General features: G+C 41.3%; 1 protein-coding gene across 4 annotated transcripts in view; it reads right to left on the bottom strand.

The window, feature by feature from the left end:
* The window catches only part of SLIT2 (slit guidance ligand 2), a 368,351-nt gene extending 353,516 nt beyond the window's left edge, over positions 1-14,835 (bottom strand). For 2 of the 4 annotated variants that reach the window (XM_055385658.2, XM_063705088.1), the window contains exons 1-3: positions 12,747-12,929; positions 10,000-10,071; positions 8,804-8,875 (exon numbers count right to left, since the gene is read on the bottom strand). In XM_055385658.2, coding sequence (XP_055241633.1) covers positions 8,804-8,875; positions 10,000-10,071; positions 12,747-12,925 — 323 coding nt within the window. In that variant the 5' untranslated portion in view covers positions 12,926-12,929. Of the gene's footprint in view, positions 1-8,803; positions 8,876-9,999; positions 10,072-12,746 lie in introns of all 4 variants that reach the window. The other 2 variants (XM_019025924.4, XM_019025925.4) reach the window with 2 other exon arrangements.
* Between the last annotated feature and the right edge of the window lie 983 nt (positions 14,836-15,818).

Genomic DNA, 15,818 nt, shown 5'->3' with positions numbered 1-15,818 from the left:
GTACTGGTCTCTTTCCCACTAGACTGTGAGCTCTTCAAGCATAAAGACTAAATCTTTGTATTCCCTCCCTTCTTCCCTGGCACTTAGTAAGTTCTGAACCATATGAAAAGCCAAAGAGAGCAGCCTGCTCTCAGTCAACATTCCCTAATCTCTGGCCCTTAGTAGGTTCTTAGGAAATGCTGAATGAGAACAGATTGTTCTCTTAGTATTTTGATATATTTCAGCAAGGCCCTAGCATTTACATTTTATATTAAGCCAACATTCCTCTGGCATCCTCCCTGAGGCACCTGCCTTGGGTTTGATGCCATTCTCTGGCTGTCAAACCTGCTTTCACATGCCCCAGACAATAGTTTCCTCCTTTCCATTCCATCAACATCCTTGATGATGTGATTCTCAGCATCACCTAGAAGCTGGAAAGAATTCAATGTGTTTAAACAAATTCAGAGATATAAGTGAGTAACAGCTGCTACCAGCTTTCTTGTTAACAAGTCTACATCAGTATAGTTTCATATATTGTGAGAAAGCAGATTTTTCAGACTGGATACAAGAAGTGTTTTTTTTTTCTTAATTATTATCCCTTTCTTATTCCCAGTGGTTCCTAATTCACTGTGTAACTAATAGCTAACATGTGTTCTAATTCACTGTGTAAGTAATAAGCTTACTAGGTGATGGTCACTATTCTGAGAGGTTTATACAAGTTATCTCATTCACTCCTCACCACATCCCCATGAGTAAGTACAATTCTCACTGCTGTTCTGGAGAGAAGTGCAGAGTTCAAAGACATAAAGCTAGGGCCTGAATAAAGGTGGTGTGACACTAAAACATAGCCTCTGAATCACTCCTCTGGAAAAAATATAGTCTAAACATTCCTAAACAATAATTCAGAATAATATAATGCTGAAGCTTTCCTTTTCACCTGTATTCCCTGAGGCAAAACATAGATTTATTTGATCCATTTCTTAAATATCTATGAACTAAGCAATTGTAAATAAAACAAAGTTTTATTTTTTTAAAAAGCTAGCTCTACGTTCAGCTCATGGTTTTAAACACCTGTTGAAAACTAAGTATTTTAAATTTCAGAAAAAAAAACTGAAAATATATACGAAGAATTCTTCTCTGAATTGCAGTACTTTATAATTATTTCATGAAAGTTATTATGAGCGATCTTTATATGTCTAAACCCACCAGATACGTTTCTGTTTTTAGGATAAGACAAGGTGGTATTGCACAAAAAGGGCAGATAACAGTAAGTAATGTGGTAATATGGATACAACAAAACAGTATACGTTTCCTTTTTATTGTCTTTAAAGCAGTATCAATACACATTTGGCTCCACTTTTTCTATTCTCTCTTCCATCCATACTAAGGTTAAATGGTTATACAAACATTAACATAAAAAGCAAAACTTTCAAAATATTAAAGAAAAATTTTAAAGGATAGCCGCCTGTGCAATCACCAGAAATTAAATCCTTAAAATAAAGAGCATTTATTTAAAATTTAAACTTATTTTAAAGACTATTAAGGTATATAACAATTACTAAACAGAGCTAGAGAAAAAGTAGCCTAGCTTCTAATTGTGACAGAAATTTGCTTAACAGCTTGAAGATGATCGTGTCAGAATAAGATCTCTAACGTAAATGAGTTGAAGTTAAATCTGATGGTTCCAGAACAGGAAACAGCATGTAGTGAATTAAAGATATCACAGAGGATTATTTACGGGAGCCAACATAAATTAGCTTTGTTAAACAGACCAGGTGAGTCAATTATCATTGTTGAGAGCACAGACACTCAATGGTATCAAAGGAGAGACAGAGATATAGTGATATATAAGTCATGTGTCATCACCCCTCAATGGAATCTGCCCACAACATCCCAGAAATGCTTGATAATTCTCTAGATGGCAATTCACAGTTTCAGAAAGGTGTCTAATGTATGTCTCTGAGATACTTTCTCCCAGGGCAAAGATGAGAAAGGATTCCAGTAACTGTTTGCTCTGTGCTACCAGCTATTTTTGAGTTTGACTTTCAGAAGAGAGAATGATCTTTCTGCATTGCACAAAACACCACTGGCCTCTGAAACACTGATTCTTAACAACCTCAATTTGAAGGGCAGCCTGAACGTATTGACAAACATTGTTTTGAATGATTATCTGCCAGCTGCGTCTGTGACTCTTGTCCTTTAGCAGAGGTTATAGTCTCTTACTTTTTGCGACTTTCACCTCAATTCAATTAATGTTCACAACCTTCCATCTAATTCAAAACGTAATATGAAAACAGTTTTACCAAAGCCAGTAAAATTTTGTGCTCCATATTTACATGTCACTGTAAATATAAGGTGTTTTTAGCAGCGTGCTAGGTCTGTAATAAATGTTTGATAAATGCTGCCTCAAAGCCTACCATTTCTAACCTCCTATTTCTCCTACATGAATGATCAAGCATAAAACTATTTAGCCCCCTCTTTTGCCACCTTCTCAGGTAAATTTTGACTTCTCTTATAAAAATGTTTTTATTTTAACACTTTTAAAGCACAGATTTTAAAATTTATATTGTATTATGTAAATAAAATAAAGTTTACATCCTCAGCAGTGATATCAATGATAACTTAATCCCTTGTATTCCTTGCCAGGGATGTCAATACTTATTAGCAAAATATTGCTCCCTCTTTTATCCCCTTACTTCCCGGTATTTCTCTATATACTCAGAGACACTATGAGAAACACTCTGAAATAACCATTGAAGGGTTGTTAAGCTTTTCTTCACATCTCTTCTGTTGACCATATACTACGTTAGGAAGAACATTTTTTAAAAATGTAAATATGGTCGTAAAAAGTCAAATGGATCATATATACACTTTAGCAGCTAAGATAAAATAATTCCTAAACTCAGCTGTTCAGAAATATGAGAGGTATGTTGAAATGCAGAATAATAGTTATTTAAGTGCTGTGTGCCCAGCATTTTGTGAAGCTATGCACATTATCTTACTTATTGCCACTATGAGATATAATGATTACCCCTGTTTTAAAGATGAGGAAATTGAAGTTTTGAAAGATGAAGCAAGGTGATCAAGATCCCTCAGTGGAATTAAAACCAAAGATTTTCTGATATCACTCTTTTCTAGCGTTTCTGATTTTAAAAGGAGAAAGGGGAGCTTGTATCTTGTTAGAAACCATAATCAACAGTACAATCGATGTGTATTTGCCTGGTATTCCATGAGACACCAAGCATCAGCAGATAAAATAAGATGTCGAAGAACAGGGATTTCTAGATAATCCACACTCTGTGCTTTTACTCTAGAACCTCAAACAGCAGCAAAGAGCCAATGCTCCAGAACTGTCCATCTGTATTCAGAGTGTATGGACATTGCAGAGAGGACATCCAAATAATTTTCTGTAAATATTATCGTAAAGCAATATTGATGAGATCAAATCACAGCCCTATTATCAAGCTTTCGTTCTGAAAGCATTTTCATCAATATGCTTTCCAGTCCAGCAGATAACACTTGGTTTGAAAAAAGATAACGGCAATATATATGAAGTCCATGCAGAAATGTCTCTCTTTCCATGTGAAGTTGTGAAATTCAGTCTAGAAGACACAATTCAAGCAGAAAGGTATCCAAAAGAAATGAGAGAGGGAATTAAATGTAAAATATTTGACATTGGCTGCTTCCACAAATACATTGTAACAGTGCAAACTAAACTACTCATTTCAGGGGAGGTATAAAGGACACGGCATCCAGCAAACACTGTCACAAAAGAGGACCCAAAACAGATGTGGGAAAAATAAACACCCTCACTGCTTCAGAATTTATAAAATGGTCCACAAAGAGCAAACGGGCCTTCTCACCACCACTAAACTTCAAGGCCCATAAAAACTGTTGCATGAGAAATTCTCTCAGATGGATTCAATGTTCTGCTAAACTTGTAACAGTGCACAGGGATTAAAGCTTTCTATGACCAGCGTCAGTAAACCTAATTTAAAATCGACCACATTGCTTACAAATAGGTGAACATCATTGGCATATAATGGCTATTACATCTTTTGGAACACTTATATTTTATGCTATGTGCATACTCAGCCTCTGTTAGAGTTGTTTGATGTGTCCTTTAAAGAGACTTTCCAAGAAAATGACTGCCGTGATTTTAAACTTGTGTGGAAAAGATACCAGAAAACAATTCTTTTGAGATGGGCTTGAATTCTTTTCCAAGGAGATTAGCACCGTTACACTGTCATTCTGTTAAGAAAAGGTATGTGTTATGTGTTTCCTATAAACTTATCGGATTAGTCAGAAGAGACTAATCCTTGATAAACAGAGAATATATCCAGATCCTTGATGAACACAGGAAAAATGATGCTTTCTTTCAGACCTGTTCCACAACATATTCTCTACTTGAACTCATGTGTAAAGATCTACAACAAAAACCCTACCACATCATACTTCCTCAGCCTCACTCACACTGTCTGTCCCATGCTTAGGAGTGGTATGTGTATGCAGGGAGAACTAATTCAGCATCACCTTAAAAAAAATAAATTTGTCTTTTACATACCATCTCATTAGAATGTAGTGTTTAGTCAAATGTAGGCTCCACTGTAAAGGGACTTAGACTTTTCTAATTTAAAAAGAATATGTTCTTTATATCAACTTGCTGGAAACTTTAAATGTCTAAGTTAACAGCTTGACTGTTCAAGATTCCTTACATGGCTTTATCATAATAATATTTTCAGAGCTCATTTTCAAGCATAAATGAGTATCAAATGACAAAGCTAGTGGGAAAAATGTCATTTCAAACCCAATTATACTAACACTAGGAGAAGTTGAAGCAATATTTGTCTTAAAAGCACACATTTACCAAGTATTGGTGGGAAAAGATGAACACTCCACATGCCTGCCTTTATTATTTCCACAATTTTCTTATTTTAAGGTTACAAGATGGTTGCAGTGTTCACACAAAGCCTAATATCCAAGACTTTTCACAGTATCCTACTGATTCTTACCAACATAACCTAGGCATATATGCATTTCACTTTTCAGTCTTGGAGTAAATAATAAAACGTCCTATAACAACCCTAAAAAATTTCAAAAACTTTCTCATACTTTTGCATTTGTATTATCAAGGAACTTTCAAAAGAAGATTATTTTCACTAGTGGAACCCTGACATGATCTGGGTCCCCCTAAAAGACCATAAAATAGAAGTGAATGACTGTAGTATCTAATCCCATAAACAGTGTGTGAACAAGAGAATTTTACACAAGCCCAGCATTGCTGGGTCCCAGTGTTATTTTTGTAACCCTCTAGGACATTATGCAGCATCCAAAAAAAAACTCAAATTAATAATTTTGCATGGAGAATTTATTGCAGATATACACAGGTATCTTCCTTGAGGTATATAAAAGAAATATACTTCCTAAGTGTCCTGATTCTTATTGCAGCTTATTTGTGACTTTTTTATCCAAATTTCCATTGAATTAACTGGTCATCTAGGTAGAGTACATTTCATTTGAAAAATTTTTTGATTAAACAACAGGAGACCTGCTAATACAGTCTATATAAGGCACATTCTGAAGGCTTCATTTTCATCCCAGATAAACAGGTACCACTGGCAATACAGAGCATCCTAGGAAATGTGACTCTGCACATGTTAGGTCTGAGAGTGCAGAAACAAACTGTCAAAACAGAAAATAATGTGTGCTCATGGTATGCAGACATGATTACAACTTCCTCCTTTTACAGTGATGCACAACCACATTCTGACAATGATGTGTTATCTCATGTTGTAAGAGAATGGAGGGGAGGGGAGGGAAGGAGCTAGTTAGAGAGGTAAGGAAGAAAGATAGGAAAACGGAAGAAAAAAATAAGGAGGTGAGGGAGAGGAGGAGGAAAGAAAGGAGGAGGTATTTTACTATTAACTCCTTGACAGTTTATCTGAAAATGTTGTATTTCATCCACTCTTTGAAAGGGAAAACTATCTTTTATAGCTATAATGTTTTGATTTGCAAATAATGACTTTGCTATTCCATGCTACAATTAAATTCAAATCAACAACATGACTGTTTCTTGCAGATTAAAAAGCTGAATTTTTAAAAAGGTACAGATCTTTATCTTCTGTTTTCAGATTTTTCTATAGATCAAGTTAAAAGTCCATCAACATAAAATAAAATAAAAAGAAAAATGTATAACTATGAAATATTCACAAAATGTAATTTAGAATTATTTTATCATTTTAAAATGAAAATAACTTAAAACCATAAATTACACAAGAATAAAATTAATGTTTTTATTTTATTTTGTTCTTCATACAAGGAATAAAAATCAAATCACTATTCACTATATAAATGGGATTTACAACATAAACCTAATTTTATACCTTTTTCATAATTGAGTTCCAATTTTAAATTTCACAACTAAATTCTTAAAAACCATATAAATTTACACAATAAACAATAAAAAGTGAATTTATTGATTTCTTCTTGTCTCTCACATTGTCTCTTGCAGCTTTTTGAAAAAGCAAGCAATTTTTTGGTGTTAATGACACTGACTAAAATAAAGATATATACCACAGGCCATAGCAGTTTGATTATGGAACTCTCTGGGTAGTTTTGGGGTTTTTGTAGTTTTTATTTTTTAAATCAATACAATGAACAAAATTTAAAATGGTTTGTTTCACAATAACTTGAATGCATTCCTTAGCAAACCTGCCTTGCCATTTAATGTATTTTTAAAAAATAAATATTTGAAAAGTGTATCCACAATGTTCCTAAGAAATGGTTTTGAATTCCAGAGTCCCAAGGAGATGAATTGGCTGTCAGATAACAATGTGCTTCCATCAGATGGACTTGGCAGTTGTAAACAAAAGGAATTTTCTCAGCTTTTCCTCACAAATATGAAATATTTGCTCTTGGCCAACAGCTGGGGTGATTTAAAGAAGTCCTGCATATATATTAGTTTTCATTCAGAATTACAAATCCTCCTCCCACTCTGAAACATCTGACTTAGTCTTAGTAGAATAGAAAATTGTTCTGAGATGAAGTGACATTCCCAGAGGAAGTAAAAGTCAAAAAATAGTACCTACTTACAACTCTAATCAAATTTCAGAGCATATAGCATCTGGTTAATAAGTTTTAGGAAAAGTTAATTTATTCAAGATGAAAGTTCAGACAACACTACTAAGTGACTTGAAAAAGAATGAGAAAGTTTGTTTAGTTCTAGTGTTCCTGAAAATATTTAAAACAACAATATAACCAAAATAGAGACTGCATAAAAAGCCATCAAAACTCCTTCAATGGTTTGGAAGTTAACAACCAAACTCAAGATACTTTCCTGTGATGACTAAAAGTTATTCTTGAAAACATAAAGTTTAAATGATAATTTAAATTATCTATTCATTTTACCAAACATTTGAATTATATTGATGCTTTCTTAAAGATTAAAATATCTTTGCAAGTTACTTACTAGGAATTAGCTAATCATATAGTCTATCAAGGAGATCAAAGAATAAATACTTTCAGAGTATTTTTTATATATTTAGAGATAGGCTATGAACTTATAAGCTTTGTTATGAACGCAACCAAATGTTTACCAATTTTAATTTCCCTCTAAAATTAGTTGAAAGTAGTGATTTTAAATTTATTTTGAATTCCACAATTATAGTCCTTGTATTGTAATATTTAACATAGAGAAAGACCAATAGTAAAATAAAGTAGACATTTCTGTGTTTTACTTGAGGTGATAAAAATATAGTCTATATATTTATAAATATCTTGGAAGGGGACAAACCATTTTTCTACTTATGGACAATTATAGGGAATTAACTTCTGCCCTTTTGCCCAGTGAACCTGAATATGTGTTAAGCTTAAAATGAACATTAGATTTTATTATTTTTTGAAAAAAATTATTTTTACTTAAAGTGACTATTAAGGCAGGCATGAAAACTTATTAAAATAATTGTTGTTTCTTTTACTAGAGCTTTTCTTTGCCTTCAAAATGCAAACATATCAAACCTGAATAATCAAGACATGTAAGACATAAAATTCATACTTCAATTACAAAGTCTGTAATTTATCTTAATTATTTCAGACAGAGGTTTTGTCTTTTGCAGATATATACTGTAAACATTTTTAAAGTCCTCAAGTAATATGTAAAAAACGTATCTTAAAATCTGATGTCTACATTTAATCTTCTTGGGAAGAAAACCAACTTTGAATGACCACAATTTGATAACACAGTTCTTACTTTCATAATGTTTAGATTATTTTTCCAGAATAAATATTTTTAAAGCTAGGGACAAATAAAATGAAACTGAAAAGTAATTATTAACAATAACAATGTTCACCACGCTAAATATCAAAAAGTAAATCTTTATTAGTGAAATATAAAATATTTCATCAAATATCACTGATAACACACAAAGCACCACCATGAAAATGAAAATAACAATTAGCAAAACTTCTCTCTTCCCTAATGCACCATTAATGCAAATAAAAGTACCACCTTTCTTCCTACATGAGCAAATAAAACAAATCAAATGAAGAATAAGAAATGCTCATACATCTTTAAGTACCAAAGCAATGATTATCAAGGACATACACGTCTCAGGAAAGTAACTGTATTTTTTAGCTTAATTACAAGTTAGAACTTTTTATTCAGGAACTCTATTTGTCATAAATTAGCCTGAAAACCACTCATTCATCCTCCTTTTTCTGCAAAATTTCAAACCCTAAGACATGAAATTGAAGACATGATGCTTGAAATTTAAGTATTTTTAAAAAACAGTTATGTTGTCATAACTTTGGAATTGAAAATACTTACAGTCTCTCTAGTTCTTTAAGATCCTGGAATGCTCCTCTTTCAATGGTGCTAATCTTATTCTCCATAAGCTGACTGAAATGCAAAATATAACATGCTTCTTAATGTTACCACTCACCATCTGAATAAATTTCAATTCAGCAACTGAAAACTTGTAAACTCTTTCCCTTTATAAAGTTAAATTGTGCTCTGATTTGAGAGCCAATATCAAATTTAATAATAATATATCTGAGTGAACTCATGGAAGGGAAATAGCAGTGTCTGCATCACAAAACTTAATACAAATGCAGTTTCTCATGAGATTTACTGGTCAAAACTCTGACCCTTAAACTAATAGTGTATCTGAAGAGTAATCCTTGACACTGAAGCTTTGATAGCTTTCTTTGGTACACTGGTTTTCAACTTAACCAAAGAATCAAAATACAGTAATTCATCATATACATACTTCAATTCTGACATGGATACACATCAGCAACTGGAATAATGTGTAATGACCAAAATGTGTCTCTTAAAACTTAGAACACTGAATGCACAATGGTCAAAACTGTATGGCTACTGGGATGTCAATATTTACAATCCTGTGGGTGAGAACAATTTAACATTACATTGACTCTCAAGTGGTGGTTTACTCACAGCTAATTTAACCCACTAATTAAAGAAGTAATCATATTGCAACAATTTTATAGAAGCTACAAAGATACAAAATATAAAAACTCAAAATATGACTAATGTATCATTATAAACTCTGCTGAAAATCTGAGTGGTTGATTTTAATGCTTGATATTAGATTTTCGCAAAAAAATAAGAATCCTTTTGTTATCAATAATAAAATACAGATCCACTTAAATATTTTAGTTAATTTCAAATCCTAAAAGTATCAAATGTTTCTTATTACTTATTCATTTTGTGAAAACAATTATTCAACATTTTTATATGCATAAAGCGCTTAGGGTATGGTATAACAAAGATCTGAGGTCATTTCTGGATTATTGGTTCTATGGCATGCTTCCAACCTTAAAATAAAAGCCCCAATTTTTATTAAATGTTGTAGTACAATGATAAACACAGAAAAAAGGAAAGCATGACCTTTTAAATTTTTTATGTTACTGTCATCAGAATAGTTATAAAAACTGAGACCAGTAATGATTCAAAATATGCAACCTTAAAAAATTATTTAAAAATACAGAGGATGCACTTACAGAACTCTTAGATGTCTAAGACCAGCAAAATCTGTCTTCGTAATTCTTGTGATGTTATTTCCATTTAAATCCCTAAGAGAAAAACCAGAAAGTGAAAGTTCCATTTTATTTCTATGTTTACCTGCTTCAAGTAAAGTTTAGAGTAAATCAGAACTAAAAGTTAATTCAATTACTAACGTAGTATACAAAGTATGTAGGAAGGAGAAGAGGATAACCTTTAAAAGGATATTTTTAACATGACTCAACACATTTACAAGGTTCATTCTTGCTGGCATATGACAAGAAAATGAAGTGGTTACATTATCATAAAAAAGTTTTCGTTTGTTTTGTGTATGGGAGAGTCCTTTCCATTTTTGTTTCTGTAAGGATTATATATTAATTTCACAGGTATTCTATTTTACTATAATTGTTAGGCACCCCCCCCCAAAAAAAAACCTCCTTCAGGAGGTTAAATGCCCAATTTTCTCATGCTATTCAGGAAGAAATTTTATAAAAATTCAGAACACTATCCTTAGGTAGTATGGTGGCGAAACCTCCTAAGGCACAGAAAAAAATTAGTGCCATCAAAACAACTGCACTTCAAAGACTTGCATTTATAGGCATTTACCTTCCAACAATTCTGTTTGTATTAAAACTTAATTCTTCATTTGCAGCTCAGGGAACCCCGCTGTGATTGTAAAGTGAAAACTACTAACAGGGGCAAGAATGGAAATAGTATTCAGGCCCTGACATTTTTGTTCAGATTTCTGCAGCACTTTTCCTTCAGGAGTCACGATCTCCTTTTCTGGCATTTTAGGTCAAGATCTAAACTTGCCCTGGTTCCAATCACTTCAAGTAAAACCAGGCTTTGCTGCGGTTTGAATGCTCTTCATAGAAGTAAGCTCTATATCACCTTTGACTCTACAACATCATGTTTGAAATCTGTATTCAAACTGTTTCAATGATAGAATTTTACAAGTCAGCACCCAGCAAACTATTTTCTGGAAACTTTTTATTCATCTCTCATAAGGATATATATTTTTTCAAGGACCTGAAATTCAATTGCTACGCTCCCCCCTCACCCCCACCCACCCAAGTGCATTCCCTTTTTGTTGAGTAAGACATGTTCGTGCTTAAACTTTAAACTGTTCTGAATAGCATGAAATGACAAGTGCTAAAACAGAATTCTGCGTGGCTTCTCTTCCTTTCTACTCAGCCCACTTCTCCATGCTAAGCAGAGTACCATTCAGTTGTTCCTAAAATTGTTGGGCTATTCGATATAACACGAATCTCCACCCACCACCCTACACAAATGTGGATCGAATCCTGACAAGGCACCCCTAGTAGAGCCCCGATTTGGCCAGCTCGGAGAGGTGAGAAAGGAGTAAGGGTAACCTAGTGAGGCTGGGGGTAGAAGAGCCATTTGCAAAGCAAAAGGGGGTTCAACTTGGGCCTTAAAACTAAGGGCGAGAGAAATGGGTTGGATAAGAAGGGCGACTTGAAGTGCAATGGGCTGCGCGGGGGGAGACGTGCGGGTCGGAGCGCCTCCTCTCCATGGCCCGAAACCCTTACACCCCGGGGGCAAAGAGGCCGCGGAACGAGTCCAGACGCGCTGGCCCCTGCCGGCCTAGCCCCGCGCCCTTCGCTTACTCCCGGCCCACATGCAACCGCGAGAGCGGAACGTGCCTAGGGCGGCCGGACTGGCGCGGGGCGGCGGCCTCGGCGTTCACAAAGAGAACGGCCTCCATGCTCCACTTCGCTGAACTCTGGAAGCGCCTCATCAGGAGCGCGTGGGCCGTCAACACCGGGTCTGCATTTACTTCTTCATTAGAGACTCGCAAAGACAGGGAGGCGGGGACGTCTGCGGGCAACGGAGCGAGAAGAGGGGAAGGCAGGGGAGCTGCTGCCACGTGAAGGGGCGCAGAAACTGCCAGAAAGGTGGATGGGGACGCAGGGGTTCAGCAGGAAGGGCCGGAGGGGGCAGCCGGGCGCCGCCGGGTCGCCGCAGTGGTAAGACCTGATTGGGCTGGTTCGCGCTGGAGAACCAGTGCTAACTTCGCTTAACGGATGGGACACGGTCCTCCCTCGCAGTCGCCCGCTGAGACAAGTCCCTAGGGGCCTGACGCCGTCTTCCCCTCCCCGGAGAAGTGGGGGGCGGGGGGCTGCGCGAGGCTACTATGAGAGGTGTCACCGTCCTGGGGCACCCTTCTCCCCGCGACCTGTGAGAAGCACCCCCAGGCACTCCATGACCCCTTCTTCCTAACCTTCGCCCCCAGGAGGGTGACACAAAATCGGGGAAGGCAAGTTTCTCTCTTTTGAGTCTCCCTGCTATCCCCTCCGCGCCAGCCTGCGACAAGAGCGAGGACTGGGCTCTGAAACCGACCTGGAGTGCTGGCAATCGCAAGGTGACTCCGTTTATGGAGTCTGGAGAACAAAGTGGCGTCTCACTTGCCCCGGGCATCCTCCAGTACTTGTCCCCTATCTACCCGCTCCCCAGCCCCAGAGAACTAGCCCGCAAGGAGCTGCGAGTGGCGGGACGAGAGCAGGGGAGGGAGAACTAGCGCAGCTGCCAGCGGACCCGCCCCTCCTTGGACAGTGGCCCTTCCCTGGCCAGTGCCCTCCCGGAGAGCTCAACCCCAGGATGCGCATGGGGGAGAGCTAGCGAGGGCTGCCCCAGGCACAGGACCGTGAGCTGACAGGTTCCTCCAGTGGAGGCAGGGGTGCGCGGCCCGGATGGGGAGAGGGGAAGACGAAGAGCGCATACTCACAGTCTCTCGGTGTTGCGGGGGATATTCCTGGGCACGCTGCGCAGCGCCAGCCCGTGACAGTCCACTGTGCTGCCCGAGCAGGAGCACTGCGCCGGGCACGCCTGCGGTGCCACCTTGTTCAGGATCGCCAGCACTAACCCCAGCGACAGGGACAGCATCTGCCAGCCAACGCCGCGCATCTTTCCCCGCCGCCTCCTTCCTCGCCGGCACTGGGTGCTTTCTTTAGCTTGCTGCTCCGAGGGAACCGCGCAGTGTCTGAGGCCCAGTGCCCGGCGGGGCTAGCAACCCAGAGTGCCAGGGAAAATGTGCACAAAATAATATGGAACAAGGCAGCAGAGCCCACTCAGGCACACGCCTCCCACCGCCCTCTCCACCCTCCTGTGGCAGAGCAGGAGCTCCTTGGGCAACTTTAGGTCCTGAGGATGAATCCGCCTGGCCAGGGCTGCAAGGAGACCCCAAGAGCAGCGGAGAGGAGATCACGCGTCTTCTGTCTCCCAAGGATGAACTTGGCGGTAAAAGAGCTGGGGCTTCCAACGGCCGCTAAGATGCAGGGGCCGGTTGTGGGGGGGAGGGCGGTCCTCTGATCCCACGCACGCTTCTGCAAATCCGATGCCAGTGGCGAAGGTACAAGACAGAAGAGGGGATCTCAATAGGTATTATGGCCCGGATCAAAGTGGGCTCCGGAAGCTAGAAGGCGCGGAAGCCCAGCAGGCCCGTAGCAGAGCGCGCGGGGCAACTGGGCATGGCGCGCGGGGGCGCACGGGGCGGACGCGCAGTTCTGGGGGCGCACGGCTCTGGACTCTGCTCACTCACGCGGCCTCTCCCCCGCCCTCGACTCCGCCGCAGCCTGGACCGGTCCTCGCGGTCTCCCGACAGCCAACGATGGCTTACAAACACACATGCACTTCGCTGAAGGATGTCTGGGCAATCCCGCCTCCCGCTCGGCGTCCTTGGCGACGCTCTGCACCAGGACCTGCCCCGAGGTCACGCAGAAAAGACAAAAGGGCAGTCGGGCCGCCGCAGCCGGGCAGAAATATCCACTAGTCAGCACTCCGGCGAGGAACTCCAAGAGGCCAAGTGGAGGATGAGAGCTGCTGCGAAGACTGAGTGGGGACTGACTGGGGGCGGACTTAAAAACCAGGCAGACCGGAAGGAGTGGAAAGGCAAAGGCCAAGGTTGGAGGTGTCAGCGTCCTGCTGGGGTGTACTGGAGAATGGCTCGGTGGCAGGTGGGCGGGTGGGATCCACTACTCCAGGCAGAGCCAGGCGGCAGCTGAATGGCAGTAGTGTGTGCGCGCGTGTCAACCCCGCTCGTCTCCCGGATACGCCGCAGCTCCGCGGCAGACACCTGATGGCAAAGGTAGAAGAAACAAGAGCCGGGTTCCGGAGGGCGCAGAGCCACGGCCGGCCCCCGGCGGTCTCCCACTAGTGGTTCTTCCTTCTCAAAGTGCAGCAACTTTTCCCAGGCTTTGAATCCCGTCCCCCAAGGCCACAGTGGCGGTACCCCTGCCGGCGTGGCGACGCCGCCCGGCTCCTGGCGCTGCACCTGACGCGGCGGCCGCAGTCCTGGGTAGTCCTTCTCCTTCTAGCCCCTTCCCCTCTCCCGCTGCTTTCCTGGCCTCCCGCTCCAGGGAGCGAGGTGGGGGAGAGGGAGGGCGACGACTCAGAGCGGGGACTCGGTGGCTCTGCCGACTCCGGAGCCCCTGGCAAGTGTCTAAACAATAGGACGGACGCAGCAGCCCAAGTCTCGCTTGTCTGGAAGGAAGGTGGGTTGTTGTCGTAACTGGAGTTGTTCGCTGGGGCTGACTGGCGCTCAGCGTAGCCAAACAAAAACCCGGCCCGCGCCTCCGGAGCCGGCTGCGGGCCCCCGGCGCTCCCCTTTCTGCTCAGCACTCCCGCCGTGCCCAGAAAGCGCGGCAGCTCCGGCCTGCGCCTGGGCGCTTCGGCGCTTCCATCCCTCGCAGCTGCCTCCGCCTCCGCCGCCGCCGCCGCCGCCGCCTTCTTTTTTTTAACCACAGTCTGTGGCAGCCACCACCACCGCCGCCAAGCTCCGCCGTCCGGGCGCTTCCCAAATAAATAACACCAAGTCCGAAGTTGAGCCGGCGCGGGCCTTATATAGCCACCCGAGCCCCCGCCCCCTGACCCCGCCCCTCGAGGCCCAGGCCCGCCCCCTGGCTGCGCTCTGGGAGCCCGCACCTCGCTGGGGAGAGGGGAGAGGTGAGGCCAGGGCTGCCAGCGCTGGGCGGAGGCGGCGGCTGGCGGCGCGCGTTCCCGTGCGCCCTGGCTCGCCCCCTCGCTCCCACGCGCGGGCAAACTTTGCCCGAAGAAGGAGCCACCCAAGCCCCAGCCCCCAACTCCTTGGCCCCAGAGGTGACCTGGGCTCGGAGATAGTCGTTTGCAGTGGGAGAATGGGGAGAGGTCGGCTTTGAACGCGGCTCATAAATAAACAGCCCTGCCAGTGCCTCTCCTGCAGCTTTTGCCACGCGATCCTTAAGGGGGCTGCTCACTGTTTGCAGCGCAGCAAGAGACAGAGACAGAAACAGAGAAATTATGATTTAAATTTAAGAAAAATCCTACCGAAATAGATCTGCCTGCGCTTACAGACACACACGTGTATTTTGGGGAGCTGAAAAGTTCAGTTTTTGCAAGTTGGAAAACAGCATTTTCCAACCTTCTTGCTTGCCTTTCTATCTCCAAGCCACCCCCTTCCGTTTAACCCTTCCTTTGTAGACACACACTGAACCACACCGTGGTCAGTTGATGTCTTGGATATTCAATACGCTCACAAAACTCTTAAGGGCTTGAACGTATCTGTGTGATTTTTTACTCTCTTATGAGAGAAAGGAGGGGAAAAAATAAATCCCTAGCAACGCACATTATACCAGAAGGTATTCTTTATTTCAGGGCAGTTCTGGATATTTTTTTTCCCCGCTATGTTTTGAAAGAGAATTTCCTTGTTTCATCTTGTCTCTTTAGTGTGACGTATGTCTGGCAACGGCTGCCTCTCTCGCCCCCCTTTCCCCCCCAGCAAGAGTCAATGTCACTGTAAGTTTGAAATGACATCTAAATGACT

This window comes from Gorilla gorilla, chromosome 3 (genome assembly GCF_029281585.2).
Source record: "Gorilla gorilla gorilla isolate KB3781 chromosome 3, NHGRI_mGorGor1-v2.1_pri, whole genome shotgun sequence".
Taxonomy (NCBI): domain Eukaryota; kingdom Metazoa; phylum Chordata; class Mammalia; order Primates; family Hominidae; genus Gorilla; species Gorilla gorilla.
The sequence above is the reverse complement of the archived record's forward strand: the minus strand, read 5'-3'. Positions and strand labels throughout refer to the sequence as shown.